At 38.2% G+C, this 13,775-nt stretch overlaps 1 protein-coding gene across 2 annotated transcripts in view; it reads right to left on the reverse strand.

Annotated features, from left to right (window-relative positions):
- The window catches only part of LOC123876825 (HEAT repeat-containing protein 5B), a 30,081-nt gene that overhangs the window by 1,935 nt on the left and 14,371 nt on the right, over window positions 1-13,775 (reverse strand). Inside the window, exons 23-40 of one of the 2 annotated variants that reach the window (XM_045923189.1) lie at window positions 12,981-13,163; window positions 12,401-12,519; window positions 11,312-11,423; window positions 10,626-10,807; window positions 9,901-10,025; window positions 9,341-9,461; window positions 8,545-8,833; window positions 7,981-8,145; window positions 7,319-7,417; window positions 6,783-6,906; window positions 6,116-6,267; window positions 5,012-5,308; window positions 4,133-4,342; window positions 3,350-3,489; window positions 2,620-2,830; window positions 2,192-2,206; window positions 1,268-1,413; window positions 446-690 (exon numbers count right to left, since the gene is read on the reverse strand). In XM_045923189.1, the coding sequence (XP_045779145.1) occupies window positions 514-690; window positions 1,268-1,413; window positions 2,192-2,206; window positions 2,620-2,830; window positions 3,350-3,489; window positions 4,133-4,342; window positions 5,012-5,308; window positions 6,116-6,267; window positions 6,783-6,906; window positions 7,319-7,417; window positions 7,981-8,145; window positions 8,545-8,833; window positions 9,341-9,461; window positions 9,901-10,025; window positions 10,626-10,807; window positions 11,312-11,423; window positions 12,401-12,519; window positions 12,981-13,163 (2,867 nt within the window). In that variant the 3' untranslated portion in view covers window positions 446-513. Of the gene's footprint in view, window positions 1-445; window positions 691-1,267; window positions 1,414-2,191; window positions 2,207-2,619; window positions 2,831-3,349; window positions 3,490-4,132; window positions 4,343-5,011; window positions 5,309-6,115; window positions 6,268-6,782; window positions 6,907-7,318; window positions 7,418-7,980; window positions 8,146-8,544; window positions 8,834-9,340; window positions 9,462-9,900; window positions 10,026-10,625; window positions 10,808-11,311; window positions 11,424-12,400; window positions 12,520-12,980; window positions 13,164-13,775 lie in introns of those variants that run through there. The other variant, XM_045923190.1, reaches the window with a different exon arrangement.

A 13,775-nucleotide genomic window follows, 5' to 3' on the forward strand; every position in this document is an offset into this window, starting at 1 on the left:
TTAGTTAGTTTACCTGAAATCGCTCAAATGTTTTTAACTATGTTATGTGCTCAAATGTTTTGTAATGTTCCCTAGTGCTTCTATAAATAATGTATATATTATTTATGGAAGTACTATACCCAAAATCGATTAATGGACGGAATGATAAGCAACATACTAAACCTTAGTGGTTTTTTTGTTGTGTTAAAAGCATTTGTAATACGTTCAATATTTGATAGTTAATAAAAAAAAAAAAAAAAAAAAAAAAAAAACTCTATAGTAGGATTTGCGAGGCGCTGGTCAGCGCAATAGCATAGTTCACTGATATCGTGAGATTTGTAATTGTCAATGACCAATATCGGTCTAAATTTTGCCAATGACCAATACCGATTTAAGCCTACCTACTTCAAAATTTTTATTATGGTTTGCAAGACAAGGTCAGCGCAATTGGATATTTCGTTTATATTTGTCAATGACCAATACCGATCTTAATATGATTTCAACACTTATGCATATTATAGTTTTATCATACGTTTACCTAAAGTCGCTAAAGTCTGTCTTAAGTTCTATAGCAGGTTTAGCGGGGCGAGTGTCGAAGGCGGGCCGCGTGGATGCTGATCGCCGCGCGTTGCGGTTGGCTTGGTTCGCTTTTACTGCATTTTCGAGTTTCGTACGCAGCTCCGATGACTGTTGCATCATTGTTTTGAATTCCTGGTGACAATCGACAATTTTGGTTTTTAAAACTAAAATTTTACAGGCTACATACAGGCTCAAATGTTTTACAAGACGACGGCAAAAGCTACAAGGGTTATAATTTTTATTGAGTAGGATGTCAAATGAAAGATGAGAAAATTCTGAATTCATGAATATAAATATACCAAGCGCCAGAAAAACAATTTTGCTATATTTCAGAGTTTATTAAGAAGGACAGTCAGGTTTTAGTTTTGAACATCTTATTATGAACCAAGCTTTATTATAAAATGGGCATTCTCAATTTCAAAACCGCGACGCGATATCGCGTCGTTCGTGGATTTCTAGATAAAATATATGAATTGAAATGAAAGAAAATTCCCTAGTAGAGGCACAAATAAAATCATTCAGATTACGTTCATTCAATTGATCGGGCATCTATTCCCTAGTAGATCATATCATCTAGATTAAGTTCATTCAATTAATCCTATATTTGTTTTTATTTTTTTGCATACATTTATAATTCGCAGTGACAAAGATAGCAGAAGCACACAAAAATATTGACACAGGAGAAAAAGAGATAGATGATTGAACTCACTTGCGGATGCTTAGGGCCGACGCGCATTAGCCAGTGCAATGCGAACTCGTGTAGCGTGCGGACGTGCGCGGGCGCACGAGGAAGCTCCGAAGCCTCGCGTAAGTAAGAGATCACTATCGGCACTAGAATCCAAAGCATTTGGATACCTGGAAAATAATATATGTATGTAGTTTCTGTATGGTTAAAATTGTTATTAAGCTACAGTCAAAGGCAAGGCAAAGTAATTTATAGAATGAACTTGGACTTTACTCATACTTAAGACACTTAAACGAGACAACGTTATATCGCTGACATAAATCTGTCTCGTTTCAACTGAAATTTAAGTCTCAGCTATGTCAAAGTATATTACTCTATAGATATTAATCTAATACTGAGACTAGTCAAACCAGCGACTTTTTATCAAAGGCCAAAACGCTCGCCTAGCATGGGAGCTTGTATGATGTGATTACAAAGTGCACTTGGCTTTGCTGAGACTTTACTTGAGACTTAAAACGAGACAGAGTTATATCTCTCACATAAATCCGTCTCGTTTTAAGTCTAAGGAAAGTTAAAATACGCTCTATTAAATCTCAGTCTAAGTTGGTACGCACTAATTTGCAGTATAACAGTTATATTGGCCCAATGAATAAAAAGGGCCAGTTGATACACCGATGCAACCAGAGGTTCTCAGAAGCAAATTATTGATTAGCGTGTCCATGTAATTTTATTGGAAGCTTAATATTAAATTGGTATAGAAATAAAATACTTTATTTGTATGAATATGGGATGACAAGGTGTTTACAATACAGAGTTGCGCCAATATATCCAGTCAGGAAACCCTGACCACTGACATACAAATTTTTTGACAAATCAGGTAGTTAATTAAGAAATAATGTATTTTAAATGCAAAAAAACAAATGAATATTACGTATATGATGTTCTCACCTTTGTGAGGATCCTCTATCGAAAAGAAAAAGACGTCATTATATTTTAAAGAATACGGTAAGTCAATATAATCGAAAGTTAGTTCAGTTGGGTAAGGTAAATTCACAAAACTACATAAGTAGTAAAATTCAGCCATTTGTCACCTAATCGATTGATTAGGTGACAACGCTACGAATTTCAGCATGATATCTAAGGTGGATTCGACGGGTCTGCCCGCGAAATTCTTTAGTGTGGTTTCTCGCAATTTGTAAACTTATACGACAAAGTAGGCTTATAAATCTGTGAGGATGATACTGCCACTGGCGCAATAAAATACCATAAGCCTACGTTGTCGTATTAGTTTACAAATTGTGAAAAACCAAATTAAATTTTAATTTCGCGGGCAGACCCGTCCTATACCCCTTAAGCACACTTAAGGTAACACTTACGCGCGGCATCCGGTGCAGCGTCCACCAGCTCATCAAGCGCAGTAACCGCAGCGACGGCCGCCTTCACGTGCTGCGCGTCGGTAGCGTGGCGAGCCGCGGCCGCTCGCGTGACGACGCGCGCGGCGAGTGCGCGCGCCCACCACGACACACACTCTGCGGGCGCGCTGCGCGACCACACGCTGCGCAGCACCGTGCAGCATGACGCGAACACCTAGAAACCATATATCTTTAGCCCGCCCTTCACTCATTTTATTTATAACTAGCTTATTCCCGCGACTTCGTCCGTGTGAACTACACAAATTTCAAACCCCTATTTCACCCCCTCAGGAGTTGAATTTTCAAAAATCCTTTCTTAGCAGATGTCTATATCATATTAGCTATTTGCGTGCCGAATTTCAGCTCGATCCGTCCAGTAGTTTGAGCTGCACGTTGATAGATCAGTCAATCAGTCACTCAGTCAGCTTTTCCTTTTATATATTTAGAAGAAAACTAAACATAAATATTTCATCACTCTACATTATACCAGTGTATCCTATATCTCGATTTTTCAATATAGCCATTTAAAGATTTTCATTTATCAATAAGTAAATGAGCTTAAAACGGCAAAATTCCTTGCTGGTTTTTCTCGGTAGAAATGGCATTCCAAACGAATGGTAGATTCTTTTGAAGATACAAAACCACTTACAAAAGTTTATTTGAATTTTAAAAAAAAATCTATTTCCATACTAACCTCATGGTCTCTAGTATCGAGGCATTGTCGGAAGTGGTTGATGCAGGGATAATGCAAGGGCGGCGCGGGCGCAGCTCGAGCCAATATGGCCGCCATCGCACGCGCGCCCGTTACGTTGTCTATACGCTGCTCTGGCTCCTCTGTCAAAGAAAATAAAGCCTTTCCAGTCACAAGGTTGTATGAAAAGACATTTATGCCAATATATCTTTTTATTCATAACATCTGCTGCAAATTGCAATCTCATCTAGGTAGGTGGAAGCTTTTTTGACCAGCTACGGGCTTCGATTACATTTACTTAATTTAAAACAAAACATTACAAACACAAAAACATTAAAACTTGTTTAATTCATAGTATCTGATTTAGCATTGCTCAAGTACTTGTTGCTTGCATAATACTTGCATTAAAATGTTATCATCAAGCTTTAGAAAGATGATCGGCCGCTTCGGCTTCGTCAAGCATCGTCTCTGTTGACGAGACAGACAAGTAAGCGACATCATATTATACAACACAGATATGAGTGACAGGGACGACGCTCTCGAAGCCATAGCCGCCAACCATCTCTTTCGAAAGATCGATACTATATTTACTGCCAGGTAGGTACTATGCAAGGATTGCCAAAACTACAATTTATTACAGAAGACATACTAACAGGTGCCCGTGATTTGAACTCAGAAATAGATTGCTAACAGAATCTTGTGTTTTTAGAAGAAAACCCTGTAGAATGTTAAGGAACTGGTATTTTCTTTGTTACAAACCATCAGGGATATATAACAGATACTTACCCGACTTGACTCTGTCCACAAGTGTACCAAGCGTGCTTTGTAGTAGTAAGGCATGTTGTTCAGATGTCTCAGGGTGCACGCGCACTACCTTACATTCCGCCGCCTGCTGCAGTAGGAGGATCCCCGCGTCGACCAGTATAGGGTCACCTTTACTCTCGCGTAGGATCTCCGTGGCGAGGTAGAGTATTGTTGGTAGAAGTGACAGGGCACCTGTTGCAAAAGGTAAGTGATATTTTAAATACAAATGTGTGTTGGCCTGCTACTTCTTCACGGCCCTTTAGCTTAAGTGATTTTGACGTTTGGTACACCATTGCGCTTGCATCTTTTTTTTTAACTATCAACACACACACACACACAAAACACAGCAAAAAGTCACTAAGGTTTACATGATATTATCTCGGAGACGAACATAAGCTTTTAATTGTTGTCCTAGCAACAAAGGGATTCCACGGGATTTTTAAAACCTAAATCCATGTGAAGTAGCGTGTATCCATGTAAGTATAACAAATAAATGGCGACTCTTCAGACTAAAGAATGTAAATCCGTCGTCTTAGATTCAAAATGGAAGCCTTTTTTACCGTGAGTAACACTGTCACACAACGAGAAAAAATCCTCTTGAGTCCTAGTGTGACACAAGAGTAATTTTATTTTCCCAATGAGTCACATTTGTGTGTAATTGTGTGACTGAACGTGAAAAATATTATCCTTGAGCCGCACTGTGACATTATTTATTCAAAAAATCAAGAGATAAATTTAAATATCCCAACTGCATCCAGAATTTGAGCATGCTATTATAAAAATTGGTATTTTCTTTGTTTTCAAAAATTAAAGGGTAATTTAAAAAATACTTATTTGTTACCATCTAAAAAGTGCTACTACCTTGAGGACTAGTAAGCGTGGTTAAATCCGACATAGACGCCAAACTCTTGATCAACAACGTATCCCCATGGACCCCCAACCCCTTACGGACCCCTATAACCCCTACTCTCCCTTCCTGCTTCAACGGGCTCAAGGAAGGTAGCCGCCGAACAATCAAACAGACACACACTTCCAAACAGGCGAATACTAGGGATTTCCCTGGGGGCAAGTCTCCTGTGGGACCGCCTTCTCCTAAAGTGTGGACCACTTCTAGGACTGATTGTGGTATGCTTTCTGTTGGTTCGTTTGGTGCTAGTTCTGAAACAAGAGAGGATAAACATTTAGAGAGATTTTTTTTTTCTGGCTTTATACAGATTAGTCAATGTCAGGTTTGTCGTTATTTATAAGTTAGGGAAAGCTAAGTATGCAGTTTCCCTTCAAAATTTACTTTACTAGTTATTCTCAGTACTATTGGTCAATTTGCATTTTGCGATTGTGTTGCCTAGAGAGATCTTGACATATCATAAGTGGCTCAAGCTGTCTTACATGAAACATAATTTATCTGATAAATTCTTTAAAAATTTTTGGAGTGTACAAAAAAAGTATATTAATTCATCCATTCATTTCAATATTATGTTTACCAATATTATTGATGAAGTGAAAACTTTTTTAGGTTCCTTGGGCGATTTTGGGATGGGTAAAAACTTCAAGATCGCTTCACCGACATTGTTATTAATGTTAATGGTGTTCGGAATGCCGATAAATGTAAAAACTAATGTTTTAATTTATAACTTATAAAATTTTAATTATTAAAACTTCACTTAATTTTAAAATAAAAAAAAAACAAGTAGATAATTTAATATTCATAAATAAATTCAGAATTTTAAGTTTTCATTTTTTTCAGCTGCCCCTAACTCCCTACTGACTGCCATTTATTTAACGAATTTTTGGACTTTACTAGTCGGACTTTCCTTACTCTTGCTGACTGGCAGATGTACAATTGATTGTCGATATTATTTCAACGTAAGTAAAGTAGCTAATGGTTTGGCAGTGAATAACACTCTGCGCTGCGCTTCACCAGATGTGTGCAGACAGCAAAGCTAAGCCAAAAGGAAAGCTACTCACCCTTTATCTTGTCCTGCATAGCTCGTCTCAACTGTTCCCTGGCGGCCGCGACCACGGGCTGCAGGACGTCGGCCGCCAGCAGTAACGCCTCCACGCTTTCCTGCGTGAGCCCCGTGCGGTGAATGATCTGGCACAGTTCTATGGCTAACGCTCTGTTAACAAAGCTTTATATTTTGAGTATCTATACTTGCTTATAAAAGATAAACCACAGAAACAGATATATTCATAATAAACAAAAACCTGCCAAACATGATACTAGGTCAACGGGAAGTACCCTATAGATTTTCTTCACAGACACGACAGACAGGACAAACGGACAGACAGACAACAAAGTGATCCTATAAGGGTTCCGTTTTCGACTTACGGAACCCTAAAAACAGCTCAACAATAGCAATTCCAGCGTACTTATACACACGTACGTATGTACGTAGTCAGTATGATAAACTGAGCTGATAATATCAACGTTAAGCTCAAATACAGTTGTACGGAAAAAAATTACACAAAAATCATGCTGTATCAATGAATGTGCAAGACCTTTTTTAACCATAAGAGATTGCTGATGGAACATATTATAAGAAACCAGAAAAATATTGGGATGAAAAACCAAAAAAAATATATTTTGTTTTTATAAGTAACTGCATATGATACTTGTAACAAAAAATCATACCTGTCTTTAAGCAATCTCGCTCTATTCTCAGGAGCATCCAGAAGAGTGACCAGAGACAGTAGAACTGTTATTGTGTTCTCTGTACTCATATCGCGCTGGGCACACAGGGCTTCCATGCATATACCTATAATGTACTTTGAATATAATCACACTATCACACTATATAATACTACAATGGCGAAAGTTTGTGTGTATGTGTGTATGTTTGTTACTCCATCACGCAAAAACTACTGGACGGATTAGGCTGAAATTTGGAATAGAGATAGATTAGATTCAGAATTAGCACACTGCTAACTTTTTATCCCGGAAAATCAAAGAGTTCCCACGGGATTAAAAAAACCTAAATCCACGCGGACGAAGTCGCGGGCAATAGCTAGTAAAAAATAAACGATAATGTACAAAAAATCTTAAAGTTTAGTGTATAATATATTTTCCTTAACTGACTTAAAAGATAACCAAGTAGCTTCTTGCTGCAAAGGACCCCGGTACTATGAAATATTGTTTAAGATTGTATAATTTGGAAATTAATTCCTTACCAAACAGAAGATGGAATTTTTCGTCAACTGGTTCGAAAAATTCACAATTTCCATTCTCAGTCTTGTTATTTCTATTATCGACGTTGCTGTCGGGTTTTTCTGTAACAAAAAGTTTTCAGGCATCACAAATATAAACGGAAACTTAAACAAAAATTTTGAAATCCTTTATTGTGTCATTTGTTTTATCTTTACGTATTTTGTCTCTTTTGTGTTTGTGACCCTGCTGGCAAAGCCGTGCCGCCAAGCGGTTTAGTGTTCCGGTACGATACTGCGTTGAAACCAAGAGGTTTAAAAAACTGCCATACCCCTTCCAGGTTAGCTCGCTTCCATCTTAGACTGCATCATTACTTACGACCAGATGAGATTGCAGTCAAGGACTAACTTATATCTGAATTCAAAAATAAAATACCCGTAAAACAAGTATATTTCGAATCGAAACTAACTCATTGCAATTTAATTTAATTACTAACCTAACTACGAGTAACTCCCGCACAAAATTCAATAGATATAATGTAAATAAGTGAACACTTAATAGGCATATGTACTAACTAGAAATAAGTAGCTAAGTAAAAATGGAAAAGCTGTTTGTGTTCCAATAAAGATAAAAAAAAATTACTCATTATCATGTAGTTCCTAATTTAATTCTCGAATTCTAATGTTACCTGAGTTTTCGGTGTCTTGACTGGAGTTGGCAATAGTAGCGTTGAAGCGCAACGCAGCGGCGTAGAGTAGGGAGGGCCACGCGCGCGCGTAGTGCGCCCGCGACGCTTCTGCCGTTTCTGCTGAGTAAAACGCGCCGCCTCCGTGCGGCAGTTGAGACGCGAATTCTGGAACAATACATTTTTCTAACTGTGGTTGACTGCAAGCCTTAACTTCCTTTAAGGTGACGCTGTACCTACGGTTCCGCTTTTTTGCGATCTCCGCACGATTGTTAATAAGTTTTGTCGTTGTTTAAAATAGTTTTATCCCTGTCCCTATTGGAAAGGGATAAAACTATTTTAGTTAGAGTATTGTGAAAAGGATAACGCTAAATGGCATTTAAATTGAGATTGAATTACACTCTTTGATTGTTGTTTTGGAGCATTTGGTTCCAGCCTTTTGCAATCTCCGCGCGATAATTGACGGGTTTAGTGTCGAGTCCTTTAAGGAAGTGCTATTCTTTTTAAAGATTAGCATTGTAAAAGGAATGACACTATTTTATCTAGTAGAATATAAATTGTACTTACCCGGTGGTAAACTCAGCAGCGCATGATCCTTCAGGGCAGCCAACCAATTCTCTCCCAAACTCTCCAACTCAGGCTCCACAAGCTTCAACAGACTCTCTCCTTTTGATTCAAACTCTCCGTATTCTTCATCTTCACTCTCCTGGTTAGCGTTGTCTATCTGGTTGTTGTTTTGGAGCACTTGGTTCCGCCATTTAGCGATCTCCGCGCGATTGTTGACGGGTTTGGTGTCGAGTTGTTTGACGTAGCTGCCCGGAGCGCTGTCATTGCTTACCATCGCTACTATGTATACCTGGATGATAATGAGAAAACAAACCCAAATATTCAAGGCATCATACCGGTAAGCAAATTCTTCTATCCGTACCAGACGACTTTTTAATAGGGATACCCGTTATGGGTTCCTGTTTAAAAACCCGTATGGTACAGAAAAGATTTACGTTTACAGAAGCATTCAAAGATGGATCAATTCAGCAAAAATTTTGAACCCAAAATCGACCTAGACTTTACTTTTGAAGTGAGAGAATAGGTAAATGTTGCCAACTAGCTGATGCCCACGACTTAGTCCGCATGGATTTAGGTTTTTAAAAATCCTGTGGAAATTCTTTGATTTTGTGGGATAAAAAGTAACCCACATCACTCTACGGGTCTTTCACTATAGGCATGCAAAAATCACGTCGATCCGTTGCTCCTATGCGATGCGACTAACCAACCAACAAATAAACCAACAAACTCACTATTTGATTTATAATATGGGTATGGATGAAGAAATTTTAGTCCCAAAATGCAAGAAGAAACTTACTTCAGCCCAAGCCTTTAGTATAGACAGTTTCTCCAGAGTAGCCATACTTTCATTGTATATGAGTGTGGTGTTGCCTTTTTTGTTTAACTTATCCAAACTGGTAACCAATAACTGATGGACTCTGAAATACAAAGAAACCAAGATACAAAGGATTCTTCAGGATGAAAAGTGTGTGTCTGCCTGTCTGTCCGTCCGTCGTGTTTATCAAAAAAACCTATCTGGTACTTCCCGTTGACCTAGAATCATGAAAATTGACAAGTAGGTAGGTCTTATAGCACAAATAATAATAAATATAGACAATATCCGAAAACCGTGAATTTGTGTACATGAACAAATAATTAATATTTTCAACTTTCAAAGTAAGATAACTATACCAAGGATATGAAACACAATAACACATATACATATATGAAAGGTCTTTAGCTGTACATTCTAAAACAGATTTTTATTTATTTTTATGCATAATAGTTTTTGATTTATCCCGAGTAGAGTAGTAATACCCGAGTACGGAACCCTCGGTGCGCGAGTCTGACTCGCACTTGGCCGGTTTTTGTACATACCTACGCAAATCGTTGATATCTCTCGCGACACCACATCCGATCCAAGCAGAGCACACGTCGCAAGCGGCCGCCGTCACGTGGGAAGCGGTATCGCCTGCAAATGCCGGCCGCACCGCTGCGCCCACCTAAATCACATATACGCCATCAGAAATTGATCAGACTTTACATCAGGCTCGCCAAGGGAACTGATAAAAGCGATCACCATGATTCAGACTGATTTTCAAGTATACCTGGTAACCAGAACGATATCAAAAACGAAGACAGGTGATAGATAAATTCAAATTATTTTTATTCAAGTAAACTTTTACAAGTGCTTTCGAATCGTCAAAATAATCTACCATTGGTTCAGAATGCCGTTCCTACCGAGAAGAACCAGCAAGAAATTCGGGTACTAATGATGAGATAAGGCACCACAAAAAAACGCGTTTTTTAATCCTGTATTTTTTAAAAGTTCACAATATATTGCAAATAAAACATCTGGCTGACGCTAGATGTCAACGAACGTTACGTAAATAGGCCACTACGGGTCAATGCCGCGGCATAGGTTACTGACCCGAGTGAACTTTTGTTCACTATACAATGCGGGTTCGAATAATATTTCAATGGTTTAAATTATGTCAGTATCCTTGTTTCTCTAGCGGACTTCTTCAAAAAGGATCTAGTACCGAACGATGTAAAGAAAGAAAAGCTAAAGGAAGAAACTCCAGTAAGTATCAAAGACCAACCTGGGCTTGATATTGCTCCAGCAGCAAATGTCCGGGGAAGTCCGGTTCGGGCGCACGCGCATACTGCTGTATAATGATCTGGAGCGTCTTCAAACCGCACAACCTTAGGGCATCCGATTCACCCGTCGCTCCAACAAACGCCATACGGACTAGGTCCGAAAGATGGAGGGAAAGGTAGTCGGCTGAAAGAATTCATGTTTGATTACCTTAGAGGCACGCTACCCGCTCAGTATTTATCGATGTTTGATCGATAAGTGCAAGAAAAATGCATTTAAATTTTGTATTTCAAATTGCTTCACGAAAACCCTAGCTGCCATTTTGTTTAATTTCATAAGCTGTCATGACGTCAAACGGATTGGTAAACAATGCCATTAGTGAAATTAAAATTTAAAAAACAACCATGTTGCCCACAAAAGGAGGTAATTTTGGCATAGCACAAAAGTCCGATTTAAATTAGAAACTTTAACTGAGCAATGAGCATACCAATCATAAGGGCTTACCTTTATGATTGGTATGCTCAGTTAAAGTTGTACCCTAGAAGTAGGTGTACCCTACCTAACTTATTAGGGTACACCTACTACTAATTGAACTAAATAAAGAAGAAATAGACAAATACACAGCTAGAAGAAATTTCGATCCAATGATAAAATTGAAATGATATTTTAAGATAAAAATTGGAATAGTACCGTTTGGATCAGTCAACAGCTTTTCTTTAGCTTTCACGAGATCAAAATGCGCGCCGTCTCCCGTCGCTTCGCATGCACCCATAACTTTCTGAATACATTCCATTGCAAATACCTGTAAAAACTCTTATATGAAAATAATATTCTTATTCACCCTAAGCAATAACAAATTGGCTGGATTTATAGAACACTAGAGGATGCCCGCTACTTCGTCTGCGTGGATTTAGGTTTTAAAAGATCCCGTGAGAACTGTTTGATTTTCCGGGACAAAAAGTTGCCTATGTCATTACAGGGACGCAAGCTACCTCGGTACCCTTCATACAAATCGGTTAAGCGGATGGGTTTTTGGGAATCCCGTGGGAACTCTTTGATTTTCCGGGATAAAAAGTAGCCTATGTCCGTCCCCGGGATATAAGCTAACCCTGTACCTTTCGTCAGAATCGGTCAAACCGTTGGGCCGTGAAAAGGTTGCAGACAGACAGACAGACAGACAGACAGAAACACTTTCGCATTTATTATATTAGTATGGATAAATAGTCGGTATAGTGTAAATATCTCTAAATGACAATACAGGAGACTGTTTGCGCATGAATATATGGTTGTTCTGTTATATCCCAGAGTGAAACGAAAGGGTGACTAACGAACCAATGCGCGATAGAACAGACACCTTGCCGCTACCACCACCCATTGCTCTTTTGTTTCTGCCAAATAGATCGATACGCAAGTTCAATATCAAGTTATTCTAATTTGTAATGTATATATTCTTGATATATCTAATTAGTAGTTCAAGAACTACAAGGAAGCCGATGAACCAATAAACGCACGCACGCACACACCAACGCATATAACTATTGAGTTTGAAGACTTAACCTCTTTTATTTATTAAAAATTATTGTTAGCTCAAACTGTCCCAATGCTGGGCAAAGGCCACTCTTTCTTCCTTCCACATATCTCTGTCTAGGGATATTTGGGGCCAGGTCGACATATAGGCATCGAGTCTCTCTCGCCAGCGACGCCTCGGCCTGCCTCGATGCCTTTTATTTGTAGTAAAAGAGACCCACTAAATGTTGTGTTGTTTTTTAATACACATACCCGTGTAGGCCACCTGGGCTGTATGGCTGGATGAGTGGATTGCTCTGATTCAGCATGAAATTCCGCCTGGTCGTCATCACCTTCCAGGTCGAAATCTGTCTCATTATTGCTGCTATCCTCTAAAAAGTTACAAAGATTTCAATGGAATGCTTCGCAAAGTCCTTTTGCTAGTTTTTACCAAACAAGGTATTAAAAAAAGGTCATTTATTTTCAGCCTGACAATATTTAGTTGAAGATTTTTGTGTATCAATTCAAGTAAGTGCTATTAAATCTGGAAAACTGGTTGATTGACTTGGATGGTTTTATTCCTATTATGAAATACAAGACTAATCAGTTCACTACCTAATTCACCGCTGCAATTATAGGTGAATTAAATCAACAAAGTAGTATACTTGATTCATCAAAGTGAATTAACCCAGGTGAATCAAGTCTACAGCACCTAGGTATTTTATGTTGTATTTTTAATTCTGAAATACAAAACAAAAGAAACAATACTTATAACAAGAAAACAAAACAAAATAACTTGTTTCATAAAGATATAAAACTTGTTTCATAATATCAATATTTCCAAGCCCCTTACCTAATCTCACAGTCAGTACTTTCTTGGCCAAAACAAGCCAGTCTCTGACAGATCTGTTCCCGGCCGCCGCTAGTAGGCAGCAAGTCAAAGTATCGCGGGCGTGAGACAGCGCCGTTTTATCACGTTCCATATCCAGGTATGCGAATAGCGCGCCTGGGAGCCCCGTGTCCGTTATGACGACACCTATGGATGTTTTGAAGTTATTTATTATTGATATTTATTTATGAATTTCTTCAAAATCAAAATCATTTATTCAAATTAGGTACTATTGTACGCCTTTTGATCGTCTGAATTGTTACATTTGTAAGATAATAATAAAGTGGTGATAATTACGTAAACTTAAAACTAAATCTACGAGGGTTCCTTCTTCTACTTCTTTTGTTTTATGGTAATTAAATCACTATTTAAAAAGTTAGCTCACAAACCACCGTTCATTTATTACCGTTAGGGTCTTTTATATAAACTAAGAATAGGATAAGTCCGAGAATACAACCCTGCGTTACACCACACATGATTGATGCATATTGGTTCAAAGGCATCACAAATCGTTAGTAGTTGGTTTTTTATATTCCAAAAGAGTATAACTTAATCGAATGTTATCACGTTTATTTACAACAATGGAAATAGAGAGAGAGTATCGATAGCTTTGGCTAAGTCTAGAAATATACATTATATACATATATCTGCTTTATAATGATCTGATTTGGAAGAACTAGAACCTTATCCTACATTCCATATCTCCACCCTTACATAACATTATTTTGTAAAAACTTTGAAACACCAAGTCTCAGACAA

Source organism: Maniola jurtina, chromosome 22, assembly GCF_905333055.1.
Source record: "Maniola jurtina chromosome 22, ilManJurt1.1, whole genome shotgun sequence".
NCBI lineage: Eukaryota > Metazoa > Arthropoda > Insecta > Lepidoptera > Nymphalidae > Maniola > Maniola jurtina.